General features: G+C 44.3%; 2 protein-coding genes and 1 non-coding gene across 5 annotated transcripts in view; 1 reads left to right on the top strand and 2 right to left on the bottom strand.

Annotated features, from left to right (window-relative positions):
- Positions 1-487: 487 nt before the first annotated feature.
- Positions 488-9,028, bottom strand: LOC139576156 (dynein regulatory complex subunit 4-like). Of its 2 annotated transcripts, none has more exons than XM_071401892.1 (11): positions 8,802-9,028; positions 8,213-8,305; positions 5,044-5,241; positions 4,716-4,922; positions 4,518-4,572; positions 4,194-4,399; positions 3,675-3,842; positions 3,328-3,414; positions 1,720-1,929; positions 1,062-1,127; positions 488-860 (listed from the first exon to the last, which is right to left on the bottom strand). In XM_071401892.1, the coding sequence occupies exons 1-11, from the start codon at positions 8,802-8,804 to the stop codon at positions 711-713; spliced, it is 1,443 nt and encodes a 480-aa protein (XP_071257993.1). In that variant the 5' UTR covers positions 8,805-9,028; the 3' UTR covers positions 488-710. The 2 variants fall into 2 exon arrangements, with proteins under 2 accessions (XP_071257993.1, XP_071257994.1); XM_071401893.1 differs by lacking the exon at positions 8,802-9,028 and adding an exon at positions 8,456-8,721.
- Positions 9,029-9,597: 569 nt separating this feature from the next.
- Positions 9,598-9,670, bottom strand: trnav-cac (transfer RNA valine (anticodon CAC)). Its single transcript has one exon. It is a non-coding gene; the product is annotated as a tRNA-Val (tRNA).
- Positions 9,671-15,185: 5,515 nt separating this feature from the next.
- Positions 15,186-25,147, top strand: part of LOC139576154 (dysbindin domain-containing protein 1-like) — a 29,622-nt gene continuing 19,660 nt past the window's right edge. Inside the window, exons 1-2 of one of the 2 annotated variants that reach the window (XM_071401891.1) lie at positions 15,186-15,609; positions 23,403-23,546. In XM_071401891.1, the coding sequence (XP_071257992.1) occupies positions 15,579-15,609; positions 23,403-23,546 (175 nt within the window). In that variant the 5' untranslated portion in view covers positions 15,186-15,578. Of the gene's footprint in view, positions 15,610-23,402; positions 23,559-25,147 lie in introns of both variants that reach the window. The other variant, XM_071401890.1, reaches the window with a different exon arrangement.

The following is a 25,147-nucleotide window of genomic DNA, read 5'->3' as shown; positions in this document are numbered from 1 at the left end:
GGTGTTGTTTTTTAAATTTTATTACATAAATGCTTCAAAATTCACAAAAGTGATGTTAGCTGATGACGATTATCTTGTAGAACAAAATATATAAGATCTCCTAAGCCTGTGTTTACCACAGCCCTTATTTTTGGCATTCATTCAAAAACCCTGCAAAAACTCCATTCATTTTCCCATAGGCTTCGCTCAACGCACCATGCTGGAATTAGTGCCTACAAAAATACGCCATTACTATTGCTCTCTATAGCAGGCTCCTCAGAAAAATAACTTTGTTGGCAGTGAGACTCAGGAAATCCTGTTTGAGTTGGGATTTGATAGTCCTGATGATATGCTGATCTACCCTGGTGTCTATGTTATAGGTTTTTGCCTGCCCTTCAGATTTAGTGAGATGACTGAACAAACAAACATGGATCTCATCTCGGCATAAAAACATACATATTGTTGTTCCTCCACCATGTGTGAGTATATACACATACAGCAGCTGAGATACTTTTAAAAATATGTTTATTTGGAAATGTTTACAGTGTAGTGGAAAAAGACCAGTTCATCTTCGCAAACAGAGAGTTGCTGTTGATCTTCAGTAGTATTTCTATCAAACGTTACAATAAAGAGAGAGTGAGATAGAAAGAAGAGTCACATTAGCACTGCAGTAAGTGATAGTCTGTGTGGGTGAGGGGAGTGTTTGTGTCTCTGAGCCCAACCTGGGGGCCTCATGTGGGGGCAGACACCAGGCCTGCAGGGCCCTGGCCCAGGGAGTGTCCAGCCACACTGCTCTCCAGGGGCTTGAAGCCCAGCTCCTCCATAGGGATCCCAAAGGCCTGCAGCTTGGCCTCATAGGTTTTCAGCAGGTCATTATGGGCCTGCCCATCAGACAGAGATGTTAAAATATTTATTGAGAGTAACAGTATATCATCACTTTTGCCTATAATGATGAGAATGTATTGATTTTGGATTGGTTAGTTATTCTATTACATAGTTATAATACTGTTGTTTTCCGCTTAATGTACAAAACTAAATAGGGTTCAGACCCAAAAGGCATTGTATTCAGCCAACATTCTCACCTTACAAACCCGCGCCAACTCATACTGCAAGTCTTTGATCGCAATGTTCTTGGAGTCCAAAACTTCCTGCAAGGAAAAAACAAATAGAGTTGTTTGGCTGCAGAATAGTCTACCGTAAGCTTCCACCAGTATAACTACGCTCACAGGCAAGGTTTGCAATTTGATGTGGTTGAAGCCATATGATAATCAGCTTCTAGGACAGTAGGGTAGAGAAACCTGATAGCAAGGACTTAGCAACAGCAAACATAGTCAAACGATGGAATGAAGATCACAGTTTTCTGTTAAGAACACTTCTCTGTTTTAATCTTGAATGACAACTTGGCTTGTATCCAGTATCCACCACAAAGCAGGTATGATGAGGTGTGGTGCTAGTTGTTTTCACAACTGTACTGTTAGCTCAACACAAGAGAGTAGGGTACTAGTGTAGCTTCTTTGGTATGATGGAGCTGTGTAGTCTTGCGTAGTCAGGGTGGTTTGGGTTAAGGCTGAACCAGGATGTGGACATAAAGCTACAGTTAGGGTTGTGGTTGAGAGTTAGGGCTGAACCAGGATGTGGACATAAAGCTACAGTTAGGGTTGTGGTTGAGAGTTAGGGCTGAACCAGGATGTGGACATGAAGCTAGGGTTAGGGTTAGGTAGCACAGGGAGGGTAGCATACCTCCAGTTTGCGTGTGACCACGCCGAGGGCGGTGTGGTCCAAGTTGGAGGCAGACAGCACCTCGTTGAGCTGAGCCTCCTTCTTCTCCAGGGTGTTGGTCAGAGCCCCCAGTTTCCTCTCCAACAGGAGGTTCTTAAAGCCACTCTTCTGCTGCACCTCCTGGATGGCCTGGGTGAACTTCTTATACAGGTCATCACGCTCCACCTGGACCTGCACCACACAGACAAAAGGATTGGCTCAGCTCAGTTAGAAACACAGATCAGTTAAGCATGGATCAATTTGATAGAATTACATTTGATTCAATTCAGTTCCCTTTTTTGGGTGTGTGAGTGCATAACAGAGGCCAAGGGACTGTCCTTCAATAGTAGCCATTGTATGGGTGAAAAGTGTTCAGTTACTAGGAGGTTTTTAGTCAACCTAATAAACGGTCTGTGTAGTTAGTTTGTGCTGTGGTCTCCTGTACACAGGGTAAAAGGGCAGAAGGACTCATCCTTGAACTCCTCTGTAATCACGTCAAAGGAAACAATGGTCCAAAAACTCATTTTTTTATTAGATTGGAACACAGATTTCAGTGTCGACACCTTTTCAGTTCTAACCCTTAATAATTGGCACTGTGTTCATGAGAGTTTCTCAGATTCTTCTCTGTATCAAATTTGAAAAGGCTAAACTTTCTGTTGTTTTGCATGGGTCCTCAGATCCTCAAAATGTTCTACAGCTGCACCATCGAGAGCAACCTGACTGGTTGCATCACTGCCTGGTATGGCAACTGCTCGGCCTCCGACCGCAAAGCACTACAGAGGATAGTGCGTACGGCCCAGTACATCACTGGGGCCAAGCTTCCTGCCATCCAGGACCTCTTTATCAGGCGGTGTCAGAGGAAGGCCCTAAAAATTGTCATAGACCAGCCACCTTAGTCATAGACTGTTCTCTCTGCTACCGCACGGCAAGCGGTACCGGAGCGCCAAGTTGAGGTCCAAAAGTCTTCTTAACAGCTTCTACCCCCAAGCCATAAGACTCCTGAACAGCTAATCAAAGGGCTACCCAGACCCCTCTTTTACGCTGCTGCTACTCTCTACTTATAATCTATGCATAGTCACTTTAACTCTACCTAAATGTACATATTACATCAACTAACCGGTGCCCCTACATATTGAATCTGTACCGGCAACCCCTGTATATAGCCTCACTTGTTATTTTACTGCTGCTGTTTAATTATTTGTGACTTTTATTTTCTATTTTCTACTTATCTATTTTTTTTTACTTAACTTGTTTTTTTCTTAACTTCTTAAAGCATTGTTGGTTAAGGGCTTGTAAGTACGCATTTCACTGTAAGGTCTACTACACCTGTTGTATTCGGCGCTTGTGACAAATAACATTTGATTTGATTCAATCAAGTGACAACAATTTATGCAACATGTGAGGACAAAAGCCTTTGTCATAACAAACCAGAGTTTGTGTGCATGTGTGTGTGAGTGCACGCTTGGACGTGTGTGTGTGTGTGTGTGTGTGTGTGTGTGTGTGTGTGTGTGTGTGTGTGTGTGTGTGTGTGTGTGTGTGTGTGTGTGTGTGTGTGTGTGTGTGTGTGTGTGTGTAATTGTAGCTTCTCACCTTACTAAACCTCTGTTCCAGCACTTCGTGTTCCCACTTCAGGTCTTTCATCTCCTTGTCTGCGACCTTCAAATGTGCTTTGGCCCCCTGTCAAGAAAGGCACCATCACTCCTGTTTACTTTCACCAAGTACCCTACTACATTTCTATTCACTCTCAGATACACCCAACACAAACCATTCATTATAGAACATTTGAGAGAATTTTACTTTTCCATGTTGCTATATGAATATTTGTTATGCATATCTGTCATACTGCTACATTGTTGCTTTTTGCTATAAATCTTCTGTATAATGACCATATAACCAGATATCATGTATTCTATTCTGTGTTTGTGTGTGTAACCCACCGCCAGTGAGGTCTTGTCCTTCTCGTAGTTGGCCAGTTGTTTCTGCAGCTCGGTCACCTCCTCCTTGGCCTTCTGCAGGGGCTCCGTCAGGCGCTTGTTCTGCAGCAGCACCTCTGCCATGTCCTTCTCCAGACGCTCCTCCTTCCTCTTCATCTCCTCCATTTGTTCCTGACAGACACACACAGGCCATGTAAACAACTGGCTACTAGCTTGTATTGGATTGATGTGTCAGTGTAACAGTTTGCCCTCCAGGACTCTAAACCCTGGCCACTGTCAGTCAGGCACACCACACAGTGAACCCTTCTGCTAAAGATCAGGACCTATCAGTAATCATACACCTCTCTGTTATCGTCTTGTAATACACAAGTAAGTTGTGAGTTGATGAGGCCTAGGTTAGGTTTGATGATACTGTACGTTGAGGAATTTCTAATCCTCAGTCAGTTGATTGGGCATAGGTTATTGTTATTGAGCAGAACAAATACCTTGGTCATTAGCTGATATTGTTGTGGTATTGCTAACCTTGAGTGAGTTGATGAGGGCCAGGTTGTTGAGGGTGATGTCGTTGTAGTAGTTCTTGATGTCGCTGAAAGCCTTCTCGTGGTTCTTCATCAGCGTGTTGATCTGGCTGTTCTTCCTCTCCTCGATCTCGTGGATCTCTGTCTTCCTCCTCAGGTCCTGCTCCTGACGCAGCATCTGCATCTTCTTCTCATACTTGGCCTCAATTTCTACTCAGCAGGTCAGACAAATGGCAATAGACAGAGAGAGATGGCTATGGTTCATATTTTGGGTATATGTACGCATGTGAGTACAGTTTAACGACAACACAGGCACAGCTATAATCACCTTGCACTTGTCTCTCAAAGTCATTTCTCGTTTTGGTAATTTCCTGGTCGTTTTTCTGTTGAAACAGAAATTGAAAGAATTGACAATCAATGCAATGTCACCTAGACGTGTGTGGAAAGCAAATGTAATAAAAAGGCACAACTTTGATCTGGGTGGTGAGAAGCTCATATTGACAGAGAGAGCGAGGACGCCATGCACCAGTTTGAGGCCCTTGATGAGGTTCTCGTTGGAGAGCTCCTGCTCCTTAAAGTCCACTTTGAGGGTGCGCATGCCCTTGCAGAGCTCGTTCTCCAGCTCGGCGTGCTCGTTCTGCATCAGCTTGTTAGAGACCACTCCCTCTCCCTTCAGCTCTGAGATGCTGTTCTGGTGCTCATACAGCAGATGCTTCACTTTCTGCTTGTACACCTGAGGAACAGGAACAGGAACAGGAACAGAACAGTAAGGACCCTGATAACTATTCTAATGTGGTTAAACACTGTTTGTGTGTCTGCTACTGTATGTGTGTGTAGATGTGTGTGTGTTATACCTTGATCTCTACTTGGTGGCGCTCCTCAGCCTCTTCCATCTCCCGGTCTCTGTTCCTCAGGTCTGCCTTCCTCTCATCCAGGTGTCTCTTGGTGATCTCCCAGAAGGTGTGGATCTTGTCCCTCTCCAGCTGGAAGTAGTTCCTCTCCTCCCTCTCCCTGTCCAGCTCCTCCCGCAGCCGCACAATGTGCTCCTCCAGCTAACACAGAGAACATCATCATGTAGATTCAGATAAATATATGCTATGCAGCATAACCCATGGATTATCAAGCAAATTGTTTATTTGATACACTCTATCAACAGGACAGAACAGCAGCCTCTGGTAAGACACGGGGCGGGGGCCTATGCATATATGTAAACAATAGCTGGTGCACGATAACTAAGGAAGTCTCAAGGTTTCGCTCGCATGAGGTAGAGTATCTAATGATAAGCTGTAGACCACACTATCTACCTAGAGAGTTTTCATCTGTATTTCTCGTAGCTGTCTACATACCACCACAGACCGATGCTGGCACTAAAACGGGACTCAATGAGCTGTATTCCGCCATAAGCAAACAGGAAAACGTTCATCCAGAGGCGGTGCTCCTAGTGGCCGGGGACTTTAATGCAGGGAAACTTAAATCAGTTTTACCTAATTTCTATCAGCATGTTAAATGTGCAACCAGAGGGAACAAAATTCTAGACCACCTTTACTCCACACACAGAAATGCATACAAAGCTCTCCATTACCCTCCATTTGGCAAATCTGGCTATAACTCTATCCTCCTGATTCCTGCTTACAAGCAAAAATTAAAGCAGGAAGCACCAGTGACTGTCTATAAAAAAGTGGACAGATGAAGCAGATGCTAAACTACAGGACTGTTTTGCTACCACAGACTGGAATATGTTCTGGGATTCTTCCGATAGCATTAAGGAGTACACCACATCAGTCACTGGCTTTATCAATAAGTGCATCGAGGACGTCGTCCCCACAGTGACTGTACGTACATACCCCAACCAGAAGCCATGGATTACGAGCAACATTCGCACTGAGCTAAAGGGTAGAGCTGCCGCTTTCAAGGAGCGGGACTCTAACCCAGAAGCTTATAAGAAATCCCGCTATGCCCTCCGATGAACCATTAAACAGGCAAAGCATCAATATAGGACTAAGATCGAATCGTACTACACTGGCTCCGACACTCGTTGGATGTGGCAGGGCTTGCAAACTATTACAGACTACAAAGGGAAGCCGAGAACTGCCCAGTGACACAAGCCTACCAGACAAGCTAAATCACTTCTATGCTCGCTTCAAGGCAAGTAACACTGAAACATGCATGAGAGCATCAGCTGTTTCGGGTTGACTGTGTGATCACGTTCTCCGCAGCCGATGTGAGTAAGACCTTTAAACAGGTCAACATTCACAAGGCCGCAGGGCCTGACTGATTTCCAGGACGTGTACCCCGAGCATGCACTGACCAACTGGCAAGTGTCTTCACTGACATTTTCAACCTCTCCCTGTCTGACATGTTTCAAGCAGACCACCATAATCCCTGTGCCCAAGAACACTAAGGTAACCTGCCTAAATGACTACCGACCTGTAGCACTCACGTCTGTAGCCATGAAAGGCTTTGAAAGGTTGGTCATGGCTCACATCAACACCATTATCCCAGAAACCCTAGACCCACTCCAATTTGCATACCGCACCACCAGATCCACAGATGATGCAATCTCTATTGCACTCCACACTGCCCTTTCCCACCTGGACAAAAGGAACACCTATGTGAGAATGCTATTCATTGACTACAGCTCATCGTTCAACACCATAGTGCCCTCAAAGCTCATCACTAAGCTAAGGATCCTGGGACTAAACACCTCAGTCTGCAACTGGATCCTGGACTTCCTGACGGGCCGCCCCCAGGTGGTAAGGATAGGTAACAACACATCTACCACGCTGATCCTCAACCCGGGGGCCACTCAGGGGTGCGTGCTCAGTTCCCTCCTATACTTCCTGTTCACTCATGACTGCACAGCCAGGCACGGCTCCAACACCATTATTAAGTTTGCTGATGACAAGAGTGGTAGGCCTGATCACCGACAACAATGAGACAGCCTATAGGAAGGAGGTCAGAGACCTGACCGTGTGGTGCAAGGACAGCAACCTCCCCCTCAACGTGATCAAGACAAAGGAGATGATTGTGGACTACAGGAAAAGGAGGACTGAACACGCCCCCATTCTCATCGACGGGGCTGTAGTGGAGTAGGTTGAGAGCTTCAAGTTCCTTGGTGTCCACATCACCAACAAACTAACATGGTACAAGGGGGCACGACAAAACCTATTCCCCCTCAGGAGACTGAAAAGATTTGGCATGGGTCCTCAGATCCTCAAAACGTTTTACAGCTGCACCATCGAGAGCATCCCGACGGGTTGCATGGCAACTGGTATGGCAACTGCTCGGCCTCCGACCACAAGGCACTACAGAGTGTAGTGCGTACAGCCCAGTACATCACCGGGGCCAAGCTTCCTGCCATCCAGGGCCTCTACACCAAGCGGTGTCAGAGGAAGGCCCTAAAAATTGTCAGACTCCAGCCACCCTAGCCATAGACTCTTCTCACTGCTACCACACGGCAAGCTGTACTGGCGTGCCAAATCTAGGTCCAAAAGGCTTCTAAACAGCTTCTACCCCAAGCCATAAGACCCCTGAACAGCTAATCAAATGGCTACCCAGACTATTTGCATTGCCCCCCCCCCCTCTATGCTGCTGCTACTCTCTGTTATTATCTATGCATAGTCACTTAATAACTCTACCTACATGTACATATTACCTCAATTACCTCGACACCGGTGCCCCCGCACATTGACACATTGACTCTGTACCGGTACCCTCTGTATATAGCTCCGCTATTATTATTTACTGCTGCTCTTTAAGAATTTGTTATTCTTATCTCTTACTTTTTTTCTTCTTCTTAAACTGCATTGTTGGTTAAGGGCTTGTAAGTAAGCGTTTCACTGTAAGGTCTACACCTGTTGTATTCGGCGCATGTGACAAATAACATTTTATTTGCTATAGTTGCTCAGTAGCTAGTACAGTACTTGTTTGCACAATGTATGTTTGCACAGTTAGCTATCACTGACCTAGTAATGGAGCATCAGAGTGTAGCTAATGTGTAGAGGTGCATGAAATAACACCTACCTGCTCCTTCGACATCTCCTCCGTGGAAAGGCCATCTACTACTGTGGGTGTCTTCCCTTTGGCAGACTTGGCTGCAGCCTTCTTTTTGGGTGGCTGTAATGCAACAACATCTAAAAATGTTACTTCTAACTACCGAGCTAGATAAAAGGTAGCGGATTAAACTCATAGCTAGCTAACGTTACATCGATTCGCCCAAGGTCAATAACGTTAACAGTAACGTTAGCTCAAAAATTAAACGCCCACCTTTGTTTTTCCTCAGAAGTGTCGTGCCTTTGTTTGCTGAAATACATACTATAACTGTCGTTACAATACTTTTTCAATAAAACTTAATCAAATACAACCACCGACTGGTCTCGGCTCCACTCCGCGGTGAAGTTAATTCTAAACTTCCTTTACCATTGCGTGGAGTTTAGTATGTTTACGTTAGCTAGCTACAATGCAGACATTGCATGTATTCATGAAGCTAGATGAACATTACAGTACTAGTAGCTAGCTAACGTAAGTTAGCTAGACGCTAACGTGGCCACACTGCAGTGAGTCTAACTGTAACGCTTTATTATATTGTTGAAAAGATAATACACGTACGTACCATTCTGAAATACTGCTACCACGCACAGATATAGCTGAAAAGGGACTATCTTTGAAAAAGTAAACAGCTAGCACGCTGCCTAGCTAAACACATTAATCTGTGATAGCTCAAACGACAACAGTGTCGTCATGGCAACGTCGATGAATATCTCGCGAGACTGCTCTTTTTATTTTATTTATCGTTATTTTACCAGGTAAGTTGACTGAGAACACGTTCTCATTTGCAGCAACGACCTGGGGAATAGTTACAGGGGAGAGGAGGGGGATGAATGAGCCAATTGTAAACTGGGGATTATTAGGTGACCGTGATGGTCAGATTGGGAATTTAGCCAGGACACCGGGGTTAACACCCCTACTCTTACGATAAGTGCCATGGGATCTTTAATGACCTCAGAGAGTCAGGACACCCGTTTAACGTCCCATCCGAAAGACGGCACCCTACACAGAGCAGTGTCCCCAATCACTGCCTTGGGGCATTGGGATCTTTGTTTTAGACCAGAGGAAAGAGTGCCTCCTACTGGCCCTCCAACACCACTTCCAGCAGCACCTGGTCTCCCATCCAGGGACTGACCAGGACCAACCCTGCTTAGCTTCAGAAGCAAGCCAGCAGTGGTATGCAGGGTGGTATGCTGCTGGCGTAACTAAACGTAACTCTGTAACTAAACTTTTCGTTTGGCCACTTTTGTAATATCTCTCAAGAGTGCACGTTCACTATGTTTTAGATTATCATTTAATGTAACATTTGCCGAAGAAATTAAACAACTTTTGTGTACCGATATGCATTCCAACAAAATAAATGTTTCCGCCCGGTTTCGAACCGGGGACCTTTCGCGTGTGAGGCGAACGTGATAACCACTACACTACGGAAACCGATATATTTGTGTCAGCTGAATACCCTTTCATGGTTACTCCTGTCTTCTTTTCTCATCTAATTGTTTTTGAGAAAGAGGCATGAAGAGAGGATGTGAGGAATCAAGAAAATATACTTTGAGATGCACCCATGGACTGATTGAAGTATATCAGAAATCTGTATATAATGACGACGTGCTCATGTATCCGCCCTGATAATGCGAGTCAAACCCATAGCCCATAGAAACGCATTGGGTTTATTTTGCACAGATTTTTTTGAGATAGCTAACTCTCTCGCTTCACCTCTCCTTCTCAAGCTATTCTATGGACTATAGTAAATTCAGTTTTCAATGTAAATTCTAACTAAAATAATTCTAACAGATTAGGTTTTCATTGGCATGATGATGGGAGCTAAAATATCACTTTTTTAATCAACATGACAAATGTTTGAACTTTAGCTATATTTTCAACATCGACTTTCAGGGTGGGATCGCAGCTACTTTTAGAGTTATGATCCAATTTGTAAGCAGAGAAAATGTGATGATGGATTCAAAATGATCGCCCTCTGCTGGTGGTTTGCAGGACGTGCAATGATACAAGTAAAAGGAGGGTATATTATACTGAACAAAAATATAAACGCAACAATGTCAAAGATTTTGGTGAGTTACAGTTCATATAAGGGCTCTTTCTCTTCCGGAAAATTCAGCGTGACCGACGTTTCGTGTCTGTTTAGACTTAAAAATGCGTTACGTGTCCGCTTACCTCCTGCCTGTGCTCGGTGGCAACACCAGCCCCTCCTCCAAGGATATCAAGACCATTTTGGGGAGTGTAGGAATCGAGGCCGGAGTTGAGCGCCTAGACAAGATTGTCAATGAATTTAATGGGAAAGACATCAATGAAGTCATGAACTCTGCGCTCTAAAGTGTCCTCCGTGCCAGCAGGCGGCGCTGTGGCAGCTCCTGCTGCTGCTGGGTCTGCTGCAGCTGGCCTTTCTCCTGCTGCTGCGGAAGAGAAAGAGGGATCTGATGATGACATTAGATTTGGACTCTTTGATTAATCTTCCTTCCGTTAGAAGTTCAAAAAACAATAATAAAATGGAAATGGTTAGAAAAATATAAGGAAATCACTCATAGGCCCACCCACTTGGCAGTCAGGCCCACCCACTGGGGAGCCAGGCACAGTCAATCAGTTTTTCCCCACAAAAGGGCTCTATTACAGACAGACATAAATAAAATGTTATATTTTCAATATTTGTTTTTATTTGACTATATTCCTCAATTATTTTTTTATATTTTTTTATTGAAGTCAAAATACTACTCATATTACAGAGCAAGCGGTAAAGCTTCATATGACTAACATTTTTGCTTTGTAGGACCTACAGATGAAACGTTATGGTCTTAAAGGAGGCCTGGGTAAGGCCAAAATGACAATATGTTTTTTTTCTGTAATTGGTATTTTAACCAATCATATCAACTCTTAAAAAAATATGATGTGAAAAGATCTGATGTGATATGTCAAAAGACCTATTAGTAGAAAAAATATCAGAATTGGGCTTCCTGTGTAAATGCAGCCAATGTCACAAATGTTCCAACTTCAATCATTTATTACTCAATTATGCTTTAAAATACAATTGTCAAATATATGTCAACAATCCTTCATCCAAAGGACCCTTCTATGGATTACATTTTGAGAAAATCCCCAAAAGTATGGTCTTTTTTTGTTCTAGTAACATTAAAAAGCAAAACTCTCTGACAATATCTTCATCTGTTATAAACATCTTCATTTGAAGCAAACACGTTTTATTTTAATACTTCCTATAGAAGCATTAAAGCTACTCCTTGCATTTACCTACCTCACTTTCTTCTTCTTCTTTGGTATCATGGCATTCGCACATTTAGTTTATGCATGTGTTGTGTGTGGTCAATCCCATTACATTTTTTCAAAAAATAAAAAGTAAGAGGTGAAAAGGAAAAAATTGCACCACCAACTAACCCTCTACCTATATACCACTATTACATACCACCACTATTACACACTCACCGACGAATTCTCACAAGGCACCCAGACCTGCGTTAAAGAAAAAATCTTTGTCCAGTTCGAGGTGAGTAATCGCTGTTCTGATATCTAGAAGCTCTTTTCGGTCATAAGAAATGGTGGCAGAAACATTATGTACAAAATAAGTAATAAACAATGCGAAAAAACACGCAAAATAGCACAATTGGTTAGGAGCCCGTAAAAATGTCAGCAATCTCCTCTGGCACCCTTCTATTATCCCTGGCAACTTCAATCTATGTGAGAATGCTGTTCATTCAATTCAACACCATAGTGCCCTCCAAGCTCATCACTAAGCTCAGGACCCTGGGACTGAACACCTCCCTCTGCAACTGGATCCTGGACTTTCTGACGTGCGCCCCCAGGTAGTGAGGGTAGGTAACAACACATCTACCACACTGACCTTCAACATGGGGCCCTTCAGGGGTGCGTGCTTATACCCCTCCTGTACTTCCTGTTCACCCACAACTGCGTGGCCGCACACGACTCCAACACCATTATTAAGTTTGCTGATGACATGGTGGTGGTAGGCCTGATCACAGACAATGAGACTGCCTATAGGGAGGAGGTCAGTGACCTGGTGGTGTGGTGCCAGGAGAACAACCTCTCCCTCAACGTCAGCAAGACAAAGGAGCTGATTGTGGACTACAGGAAATGGAGGGCTGAGCACACCCTAATCCGCATCGACGGGGCTGTAGTGGAGCGGTTTGAGAGCTTTAAGTTCCTCGGTGTCCACATCACTAAGAAATTAACATGGTCCACACACACCAACACAGTCGTGAAGAAGGCACCCTCAAGAGGCTGAAAATATTTGGCATGGGCCCTCAGATCCTCAAAAGGTTCTACAGCTGCACAATTGAGAGCATCTTGTCTGGTTGCATCACCGCTTGGTATGGCAATTGCCTGGAATCCAACCACAGGGCGCTACAAAGGGTAGTGCGTATAGTCCAGTACATCACTGACGCTGAACTCCCTGCCATCCAGGACCTGTATACCAGGCGGTGTCAGAGGAAGGCCCTAAAAATTGTCGAGGACCAGCCACCCAAGTCATAGACTGTTCTTTCTGCTACAGCATGGCAATCGGTACCGGTACAAATTCTGGAACCAACAGGACCCTTAAAAGCTTCTACCCCCAAACCATAAGACTCATAAATAGTTACCCAAATGGCTATCCAGACTATCTGCATTGACACCCTTTTGCACTAACGGTTTTGACTCACATACTCTGCAGCTACTGCTTATTATTTATCTTGTTGCCTTGTAACTTTACCCTTACCTATATGTATATACTGTATCTACCTCAATTACCTCGTACCCCTGCACAATGGCTTGGCACTGATACGCTGTGTATATAGCCAAGATATCGTTACTCATTGTGTATTTATTCCTCGTTTTTAATCCATAATTTTTCTAGAATTGTTATATTTTTCTGTTGGGAAATAAGCATATCACTGTTAGTCTACACCTGTTTTTTACGAAGCAATTGACAAATCTGATTTGATTTGATTTGACACACACACACAGACCAAACTCGTGTGTCCATCCATGTTTTGTCTCCTGCACCTACAGTACTAGTCAAAAGTTTGGACACACCTACTCATACAAGGGTTGTTCTTTATTTTTACTATTTTCTACATTGTAGAATAGTAGTGGAAATATCAAAACTATAAAATAACACATGGAATCATGCAGTAACCCAAAAAGTGTTAAATTTGAGATTTTTCAAAGTAGCCACCCTTTGCACATTCTTGGCATTCTCTCAACCAGCTTCACCTGGAATGCTTTTCCAACAGTCTTGAAGGAGTTCCCACATATACTGAGCACTTGTTGGCTGCTTTTCCTTCACTCTGCGGTCCAACTCATCCCAAACCATCTGAATTGGGTTGACGTCGGGTGATTTGTGGAGACCAGGTCATCTGATGCAGCACTCCATCACTCTCCTTCTTGGTCAAATAGCACTTACACAGCCTGGAGCTGTGTTGGGTCATTGTCCTGTTGAAAAACAAATGATAGTCCCACTAAGCACAAACCAGATGGGATGAGTAATGAGTAGATGTGTCCAAACTTTTGAAAGGTACTGTATGTTAGAGAGTGATGTACTGTTGTAGGATATTAATTTGAGCCAGTTAGCTACAGCAGGAAAATAATCCTGCAGCAAAAGGAAATGTGAATTATTATGTGGATTATAATAAATGTACCTTTTTGTAGGGGTTAATACAGTTTTCGTAAAGGAAAATCCAGTCTGAAATTTCAAAGTGGAAATTACAAATTTCAGAAGCCTTTTCAAACCTCAAATACACTAAATGTTTTATAATTCCTACATTGCAGGGAAGTTCTCCTGCAACAGGGTGATCAAATTAAGATCTTACATCTGTATCCACATTTCCAAAGGCGAATGGGTATAGTCCCATCTCTCTCTCTGCCCCGTCCCTCTACTAGAGTAAATAATTTTCAGTACTGTTGTCCTGTGCTTATCATCCTATTTTTATGCTTCTGTGGGACAAGGCTTAAAACTGGAGTGTTAAGATGTTTACCTAATAAGGTGTATGCACATTCGCATACACCAGTGGAGAACGACTGCCCCCTCTCATTGAAGTCGCGGATGTTTAAGGCCAACTGCGGTACTGCAGGCATTTGCAGAAAAATGGGAATCTTTGTGTAAATAATCATGGTATCAATAGTTGCCTTTAATACACCAGATGTACAGTATGTCCTTGAACCACTTGAATTACTTTAAAATCACACAGAGAAGAAGGTATAAGGATAATTTAGTTGCTGAGAAGAAGGTAAAAGATAATTGAATTGCTAATGGCAGCCTGCTGTACCATAGTCAGCCTTCAACTTGAGTTTCTCCTTTTAAATTTTTTTTAACTAGGCAATTCAGTTAGGAACAAATTCTTATTTACAATGACGGCCTACACCAGCAAAACCCAGACAACGCTGGGCCAATTGTGTGCCGCCCTATGGGACTCCCAATCACAGCCAGTTGTGATACAACCTGGATTCGAAACAGGGTGTCTTCAGTGACACCTCTAGCAGTGAGATGCAGTGCCTTAGTCCGCTGCACCACTCGGGAGCCCATTTAGAGTGGACAGCACTGAGCAAGCTGGAGTAGCTCCACTTCCTGGAGTAGCTCAAACTGCGCATGTTATGTCTCCATGATATGCCATCTTAACTGACTTCATTTGGCTATTGAGTCTTCACATAGGATTGCACGGTGTCATGTGATCAGTGACTTTGTCCATTCATATATGCAGTCATTGGCACACACAGACACACACGCTCACACTCATAGTGACTGTGATACTTCACCACCCATGTGGTGTATCCAACTCTCCCCTCCTTCCCTTTATCCAAAGCCCCACCAACACCCCTCCTAGAGCCCCCCCCCCCCCCTCTCTCTCAATCTGGGCAGTCTGCCAGTGTGCCCATCCTGCTCTCTCTCACTTTCTCACTATCCCCCCTCTTTTTCTCCCTCTCTATCTCTAGATCTCTCTGTATTCTGCATTCGCCGAGCTCTTTCACAATGTGCTTATAGAACATTGCTGTGTTCTCTTTCTTTCTCTCTCTCTCTCTCTCTCTCTCTCTCTCTCTCTCTCTGTGAGGCAGGCAGGGCAGCAGAGCGGTGAACTCAGTGTGTTCTCACATCTGTATTGGGCAGGCTGGTGAGTGTGTGAGAGAGCACTGAGCAGGGATGAGCACCAGGCAGTGAGGAAGAGAACGACAGAGGAGTAAAAAAGGAGTGAAGCTGGAGTCGGATGCTGTGGTGAACGAGAGCTGGCATACCTCTCTCTCTCCCTCCATCTCACTCTCTCAGTCTGTCTCCCCCACTCCCATGCTGTTGTGATAGACAGCACGGCACTCTCAGCTCGGCTGCATGGAGGCACAGGGAGGGGCAGGGAGCCCAGGTAGGTGTAGCTTTACGTTATTCACTGTTAGCATAGAATCCATCAGCCTAGACCAGACTGTTCATCACCATGTCTTTCCAGACTGACTCTATGTTATGTTATGTCTATTCATGGTAGTCTATCATACCAGCCTCTTTTACTCTATTGTCACATTTAAATTCTCTGTTAGCCCAGACTTGGTTTCTGAGAATAGGTGCTCTGTTTTACCCCAGACATATACTCTAGCATCCTAGATGGTTATGTTAAGTCACATACTCTGAAAGCTTTGACTGTATATTAGTGCAGTTCATTCTCTTATCAGTGGGTTCTGTTAATCTATTAGCCCACATGCAGTGCACATCAGTGGACTGCAGATGATACTGTAGAGTAGAGGAAACCGTAGCCAACATTAAGGATGGAAATAACATAGTGGTGGATGTTTCTACAGGTCTGAATTGGAGAATATATAAAGTGTTAATGAATCCCTACTATTCTTAGTATATTTAGACTAAATGCATATGAAATATGTGTTGAATGCTCACGTGTAATGACATGGTTGGGAAGGAAAGGAAGATGAACACGTGGATGTTTTCAGATATGGAGGATGTTGTTGTGTGTAGAGCTATTTCAGTGACCCGTGTTGACACAATGTACTTAATAAGATGTGATAAACCAGATATGATTTGTATGGTATCAATTAGACACAATACCTTAATGACATTGATATAACGGATCATAGCAACATCCTTTCCCGTAGGATGGATTGTTATCTGTGACTAAGGAAAAAAGGATGGATATTAGAAGAGAGAAATAACAGTATGGTGGGAGAAGGGTGTGGAGAGACTTACTTCCTGTTGCCATTACTGTTGAAAGAAGATTGATTTGAACCGATATGTTGAGTTTGATTAAACTATTGTGGTGAATGCAATCAGTGTGTGTGGGTGTGTGTGAGAGAGAACCTGATTCAGAGGTAGTCATGCGTGATTGCTAGGAGCAGTGTGAGCCGAAGCCTGAAAGAGTGGCCTTTCAAACAGCACACTCCAGTCCTTTCACTGTTGGCTGGTGGTGTTCACCATGTCCCATTAAACATACTGTGTTCGGATGGTGCTCAGTCAGTAGGCATTTACAGTAGGGCACACTGGGTCAAGAGGAGCATGAGGTGGTGTCAGCTCATTTGTGTATGGGTTGATGGTCACTAGACCTGATACGGAATGTTATGGATTATTCTCATATCTGTTGATAGTGATTGACGCCAGACTGGAGGTACAAGGACAGAGGACACTGACTGTTATTGTATTCTGTGACACTGTGTGATCCTGTAGCAGCTGATTTTGTGACTTCCTACAAGCCTCTCAGTGGGTGTTTACGGAACATTGGTGCTGTGAGATTAGAATATGTTCTCTGCTTCTGTTCTGGAGGAGTTGTATTAAACCAGATTGATTTTGATTGACGTCATCTGTGACTGCTCTTCTTTTTTATTCACCTTGAAAATCCCTACTACACTTTCATTGAATACTATATGTGTGTGTCTATGCATGTAAAGCATGTACACGACTACACTTGGCAATTGATATGAGGCGTAAACCACAGGAGGTTGGTGGCACCTTAATTGGGGAGGATGGGCCTGTGGAAATAGCTGGAGTGGAATGGTTTCAAATACATCAAACACATGGTTTCCATGTGTTTGATGCTATTCCATTCACTACGTTCCATCCATTATTGTGAGCCATCCTCCCCTCAGCAGCCTCCACTGGCGTAAACATTAATTGTGTGACTATGAGGCAGATTGACATACAGAGGGGGGTAACAGACATGGGGAATGAAGCAGCAAACGGTAAATAGTATCACCACCTCATTATAGTGAAGGGAAAGTGGAGCTGTATTCTCTCAGCTTGTTTGGACCCTTGCTGCAAAAAAATAAATCGATAGCCAACAGCAAGCCTTGTATCCAGGGTGAAATGGGAATCCATCATTTTTAGTCTGTGACTTGCTTTGCCAACCCTTTGAAATGCCACACCCTTCTCTGTGTGTGACACACACACAATCTGTGACAAAGATGCTCTTCTCCATTCCTAAGGACGTGGATGTTTCCACAGTGATTGTGCAGTCTGAGGGACAGCATGATGATGATGTCCAACAGGGGGCTTGGGGAGGGCAGCCCAGCAGGGAGTTAGGATGTTAACCTCTAGAACGCTCCTGCTGCTACTTTCTCACCTATCTCTCTCCTCTTTTCACCCACACCTTCATCCCGCTCTCCCTCTTCTTTCTCACCTATCTCCATCCCCCTCTCCTCCCTGTCTGCTGTGTTCTGCGCTAACGCTTGTTGCTGCAGAGTCAGTGAGGTGGCAATGTGCCGCATGACTCAGAGGAATCTGGAGATCAAATCAAATTGTATTTATCACATGCGCCGAATATAACAGGTGTAGACCTTACAGTGCAATGCTTACTTACAAGCCATTTACATTACATTTACATTTAAGTCATTTAGCAGACGCTCTTATCCAGAGCGACTTACAAATTGGTGCATTCACCTTATGATATCCAGTAGAACAACCACTTTACAATAGTGCATCTAACTCTTTTAAGGGGGGGGGGGGGGTTAGAAGGATTACTTTATCCTATCCTAGGTATTCCTTAAAGAGGTGGGGTTTCAGGTGTCTCCGGAAGGTGGTGATTGACTCCGCTGACCTGGCGTCGTGAGGGAGTTTGTTCCACCATTGGGGTGCCAGAGCAGCGAACAGTTTTGACTGGGCTGAGCGGGAACTGTACTTCCTCAGAGGTAGGGAGGCGAGCAGGCCAGAGGTGGATGAACGCAGTGCCCTTGTTTGGGTGTAGGGCCTGATCAGAGCCTGAAGGTACGGGGGTGCCGTTCCCCTCACAGCTCCGTAGGCAAGCACCATGGTCTTGTAGCGGATGCGAGCTTCAACTGGAAGCCAGTGGAGAGAGCGGAGGAGCGGGGTGACGTGAGAGAACTTGGGAAAGTTGAACACCAGACGGGCTGCGGCGTTCTGGATGAGTTGTAGGGGTTTAATGGCACAGGCAGGGAGCCCAGCCAACAGCGAGTTGCAGTAATCCAGACGGGAGATGACAAGTGCCTGGATTAGGACCTGCGCCGCTTCCTGCGTGAGGCAGGGTCGTACTCTGCGAATGTTGTAGAGCATGAACCTACAGGAACGGGTCACCGCCTTGATGTTAGTTGAGAACGACAGGGTGTTGTCCAGGATCACGCCAAGGTTCTTAGCACTCTGGGAGGAGGACACAATGGAGTTGTCAACCGTGATGGCGAGATCATGGAACGGGCAGTCCTTCCCCGGGAGGAAGAGCAGCTCCGTCTTGCCGAGGTTCAGCTTGAGGTGGTGATCCGTCATCCACACTGATATGTCTGCCAGACATGCAGAGATGCGATTCACCACCTGGTTATCAGAGGGGGGAAAGGAGAAAATTAATTGTGTGTCGTCTGCATAGCAATGATAGGAGAGACCATGTGAGGATATGACAGAGCCAAGTGACTTGGTGTATAGCGAGAATAGGAGAGGGCCTAGAACAGAGCCCTGGGGGACACCAGTGGTGAGAGCACGTGGTGCGGAGACAGATTCTCGCCACGCCACCTGGTAGGAGCGACCTGTCAGGTAGGACGCAATCCAAGCGTGGGCCGCGCCGGAGATGCCCAGCTCGGAGAGGGTGGAGAGGAGGATCTGATGGTTCACAGTTCACAAGCCCTTAACCAACAATGCAGATTTAAGAAAAATTGTTGTTAAGTAAAAAATAGATAAGTAAAAAAAACAACTACAAAAATGAATAATAGTAATTAAAGAGCAGCAGTAAATAACAATAGCGAGGCTATATACAGAGTCAATGTGGAGGCTATATGCTATATACAGAGTCAATGTGGAGGCTATATACAGAGTCAATGTGGAGGCTATATGCTATATACAGAGTCAATGTGGAGGCTATATACAGAGTCAATGTGGAGGCTATATGCTATATACAGAGTCAATGTGGAGGCTATATACAGAGTCAATGTGGAGGCTATATACAGAGTCAATGTGGAGACTATATACAGAGTCAATGTGGAGACTATATACAGAGTCAATGTGGAGACTATATACAGAGTCAATGTGGAGGCTATATACAGAGTCAATGTGGAGGCTATATACAGAGTCAATGTGGAGACTATATACAGAGTCAATGTGGAGACTATATACAGAGTCAATGTGGAGACTATATACAGAGTCAATGTGGAGACTATATACAGAGTCAATGTGGAGGCTATATACAGTCAATGTGGAGACTATATACAGGGGGTACCGGTACAGAGTCAATGTGGAGACTATATACAGAGTCAATGTGGAGGCTATATACAGAGTCAATGTGGAGGCTATATACAGAGTCAATGTGGAGACTATATACAGGGGGTACCGGTACAGAGTCAATGTTGAGGCTATATACAGGGGGTACCGGTACAGAGTCAATGTGGAGGCTATATACAGAGTCAATGTGGAGGCTATATACAGGGGGTACCGGTACAGAGTCAATGTGGAGGCTATATACAGAGTCAATATGGAGACTATATACAGGGGGTACTGGTAAAGAGTCAATGTGGAGGCTATATACAGGGGGTATCGGTACAGAGTCAATGTGGAGGCTATATACAGGGGGTACCGGTACAGAGTCAATGTGGAGGCTATATACAGGGGGTATCGGTACAGAGTCAATGTGGAGGCTATATACAGAGGGTACCGGTACAGAGTCAATGTGGAGACTATATACAGGGGGTATCGGTACAGAGTCAATGTGGAGACTATATACAGGGGGTACCGGTACAGAGTCAATGTGGAGACTATATACAGGGGGTATCGGTACAGAGTCAATGTGGAGGCTATATACAGGGGGTGCCGGTACAGAGTCAATGTGGAGACTATATACAGGGAGTACCAGTATAGAGTCAATGTGGAGGCTATATACAGGGGGTACCGGTAAAGAGTCAATGTGGAGGCTATATACAGGGGGTATCGGTACAGAGTCAATGTGGAGACTATATACAGGGGGTATCGGTACAGAGTCAATGTGGAGGCTATATACAGGGGGTATCGGTACAGAGTCAATGTGGAGACTATATACAGGGGGTACCGGTAAAGAGTCAACGTGGAGGCTATATACAGGGGGTACCGGTAAAGAGTCAATGTGGAGGCTATGTACAGGGGGTACCGGTACAGAGTCAACGTGGAGGCTATATACAGGGGGTACCGGTAAAGAGTCAATGTGGAGGTTATATACAGGGGGTACCGGTACAGAGTCAATGTGGAGGCTATATACAGGGGGTAAAGGTACAGAGTCAATGTGGAGGCTATATACAGGGGGTACCGGTAAAGAGTCAATGTGGAGGTTATATATAGGGGGTACCGGTAAAGAGTCAATGTGGAGGCTATATACAGGGGGTACCGGTACAGAGTCAATGTGGAGGCTATATACAGGGGGTACCGGTACAGAGTCAATGTGGAGACTATATACAGGGGGTACCGGTACAAAGTCAATGTGGAGACTATATACAGGGGGTACCGGTACAGAGTCAATGTGGAGACTATATACAGGGGGTACCGGTACAGAGTCAATGTGGAGACTATATACAGGGGGTACCGGTACAGAGTTAATGTGCAGGGGCACATGTTAATTTGAGGTAATTGAGGTAATATGTACATGTAGGTAGGGGTAAAGTGACTATGCGTAGATAATAAACAGAGAGTAGCAGCAGCGTAAAAAAGGGAGGGGTGGGACAATGCAAATAGTCTGGGTAGCCATTTGATTAGCTGTTCAGGGGTCTTATGGCTTGGGAGTAGAAGCTGTTAAGGATCCTTTTGGATGGGCTAGAGTTAGTACAGGACACCACCCTGAGACGTGTGTGTGTGGATGTGTGGGTGGGTGCGCGTGTACACTTACATGTGTGAAAATGTGTGTGTGAATGTGTGACAGTTTGATCAAGTGTGTATGGATTTCTACTAGAGTGGGGAGTGTGCTCTGTAGATGACTGTGCATATGAGTTTACCGAATGTTCAGGTGTATATAGGCATGTGTGAGAGACTAGAGGCTGTGTGTTGGTTTGTGAGTCTTCTAAGATACACCTCATGACTCAGAGCCTGGTGGAATGTAGTCTTCCTCCAAGGAATGTGTTGTCTCAGAAAACCAGATGAGACAGCCGTTTTCAATTTAAACCTAATTGAATGTCCAACTCGGCCTAGTACACAAGCACATCCACATCAGTCTCTTTCCATCACTGTCTGTACAACACTGGAGGAGATCTAAATTACCTTTACACACAACTTCATACATTCAAACACACACACACACACACACACACACAGAACATAGATACTGTGCATACTACATTTATTTCTAGATAAGACAGGGAGTGTATGTGTAAACATGTCTATGGTAAAACCCACAGCATGCAGTGTTAAGGAAAAGGAACACAGCTATTCAGGGGTTAATGTGGATACAGTAGGTGATGTAATAACCTGGGGATTAATGTTACTGTAGATTATCATCAGTACTCATGGTTAACCTTCTGTTCAACCCCTCCTATTACACTAAATATTACACTAGATGTGAGGGAGTTATTCAATAGAAAGTGGATCATTTAACTGTGTGAGCCTGGTAGAATTACCAGTATTATGAACTTTGATAAAAATCTCATTTTGGTGCCATTTCATCCCCTTAGCCTCTTTGAAAAGCTACACAGAATGACGGCCCTGTGGTAATTGCAGTCCAAAGGGATAAAAACCTGAACTCTGAAATGAGAGAGGAAATAAAGGGACAGAGAACCACAGTAAAAAGGTTTAGTGAAGTGGATAAAATGAGAGTTTCAGAGTTTTAACTCCTTAAATAAAACATGTGAGTGAGTATAGGGAGGCTCTGAGGCGGTGGTTCATTGAAACGGAGGTAGTGAAACTGAAACAGTAGAGCTACTGTCACTAGACAGCCTTTTACATAACAACACACATTCTCTTTTCCCTGTGAGCAAAGCACAGCACAGGACAGTGAAACAGGCTCTGTAGAAAGACAGGAGCACCAAGATATCTGAAAATAGAACAAGTAAGACAAACGGTTTCTCATCTGACAATTGAAATGTTATAAAAACAGAATTTTCCACTTTGAAATGTACACTTTGGGGTTATATTGCAGAAACGTAATAATTATTGATTTTTCAACACATTTTGAAATTCTAGATTGGTGGTTATATTCTTTCTGTTGCAACCCAAATGCCAATACTGGTATTTTATGAAGTGTTTATTTACTGTGTGTGTGTGTGTGTGTGTGCGCGTGTTTATTCACGTATGTGTGCACGCATGTGTGCAAGTGTGTGTGTCTGTGTTATACAGCATTGTGCACAGCAGGGTGGGTCCATAAACAAATGTCACATAAGACATCCTCAGGAGAAGATGGATAGGCATGGTCACCCAAAATAGCCTGTTTGTCACGCACTGCTTCCTGAGGCTAGATGCACAGCGGCTAAATATGATTACCAGCACACAGCATAAATGCATCACAAAACACACATGCCAAACATGAATAAAAGGAGATCATGGATGCTGGAAGGGTTAGACCGTGACAATGAACACTCACTCTTATCTGTCTCATTTGCTCTCTCCCACTGTTTCTGTGTGCGTGTGTACTTACATGTGTGTGTGTGTGTGTGTGTGTGTGTGTGTGTGTGTGTGTGTGTGTGTGTGTGTGTGTGTGTGTGTGTGTGTGTGTGTGTGTGTGTGTGTGTGTGTGTGTGTGTGTGTGTGTGTGTGTGTGTGTGTTTGCCACCACAGAGCCCAATAAAGACATCCAGAAGTTGCTGAAGACTTCCAGCTCAGGGGACCTTTCCAAGGAGTTGTACCATCACCCAGTGGGGGAAGAGGAGGGAGGGCTTCCAGGACACACCGCTGGCCTGCTGCACGTCACCGAGAGGAGACGTGAGTACCGGGGTAAGGGGAGCGATGGAGGAGTGGTGGATTAATGGATGGAGGGAGGGTGGATTGGATGGATAGAAAAAAGGAGTGGGGAGGATGGAGAGGATATTCATTAAGGGATGGCTAAAGGATGGTAGTTGGATGAAATTTTAACAATATAATATGGCTAGTAAGCCAACATTTTTAAAAACTGTACGGTTCTACAAACCTTTAGATTGAGAAAAGTTATTTATAGAACCAACCAAGGGTTGTAACCATAGCGGGACACTTTTATTGCTATATGGAAACTTTTTTTAAAGGTTTTATAAAGAACCATGAAAAAAGATTCTATATACAGTAGCAACAGAAAAGGACCTTTCTCAATCTCAAAGGTTCTTTGTAGAACCGTAGCGTGGTTTTTATTCTGGTTTACTAGCCATATTATATTGTTAAAATTCCATTGCAGTTTTTATTGTGTTTTATTAACAAGTTAAATCAGGTGTGTCAGCTCTGGAATGGCTGTGTGTCCCTGAGGAGATTATTGATCACTACTGACTTAGTCAATCATTCTGAATTGACACAAGGCCATATGTGAATCTTTCACAAGATAACATCACTGGCCTTAGTCATATATAATATTTAATAGCGTAACACAACAGATTAGAACAACTGGAATTACACTCTCACTCACGGTTGCAAAACAAGAGCTGTGAATAAACCACTCCCCAAAATATTCGAATGAGCCGCCGCACCTACATTTTAATTATCACTAAAATAAAATAAAATTGAGCTGCAAAAAACCATTGAAGGGCTCAAAGGGTTCTTTGGGTCAGGATGGTTCTATATAGAACCATCTCCCTTCCCAAAGAACCCTTGAGAAACCTTCATTTTTCTTGTGTGTAAGAGGTGGGTCATTTTTTTTGTTTGGCGTTGGGGCACAGGTACACACTGTGGTCAGTTCGTCACTTCCTCTGGGGTTAAATTGGAATATATTGCACCCATCTTCCCAGTTCCCCTGACCCGACTTCCACCCTGTCCTGTACCCATCCCCACATCCAATCCCCGCGCTATAAGGCATCATTGTGTGTCTGTCCCCCCACAGAGGGAACCATGTGTCACTGTGCCTATCTGCACCAGGCCCAGGGGCTGAGCCAGAGGCAGACAGACACAGAGACAGACACAAGCCTCACAAGGAGGTCTTTATCTAGACAACGACTAAACACCCATTCAGGGAGATGGCCACTACAGCCCAGTATTTGTGTCCTTCTGCCTTAATGAGACACTTGGGGCAAAGTTACCCTACAGACAGAGAGGGAGGGAGGGGGAAATGTGGTACTCTGTCAAATCCCATGTGTGGTGCTTTACAAAAACCCTTTAGTTACATCATAAAACTAGTACATTTCTTTTCTACAACAGTTTATGAATTGTGGGGAGCGAATAGGATAAAGTTGTTAATAGCCCTCTTGCTGAGTTTGGCTGGACCCAATGACTTTGTTACCTCTAGATAAGGCCAAGTCCAGTTTACTGGCTCTGAGCCATGCATCACACTGTGCACTATAACCAATCCTACTGAGACACAGTGGAAGCCCCTGTTAAAGCCTGAGTGTATGAGAGTGTTTGGGAAT

The sequence above is a fragment of the Salvelinus alpinus genome, chromosome 5 (assembly GCF_045679555.1).
Source record: "Salvelinus alpinus chromosome 5, SLU_Salpinus.1, whole genome shotgun sequence".
In the NCBI taxonomy this organism is placed as follows: Eukaryota; Metazoa; Chordata; class Actinopteri; order Salmoniformes; family Salmonidae; genus Salvelinus; species Salvelinus alpinus.
The sequence above is the reverse complement of the archived record's forward strand: the minus strand, read 5'-3'. Positions and strand labels throughout refer to the sequence as shown.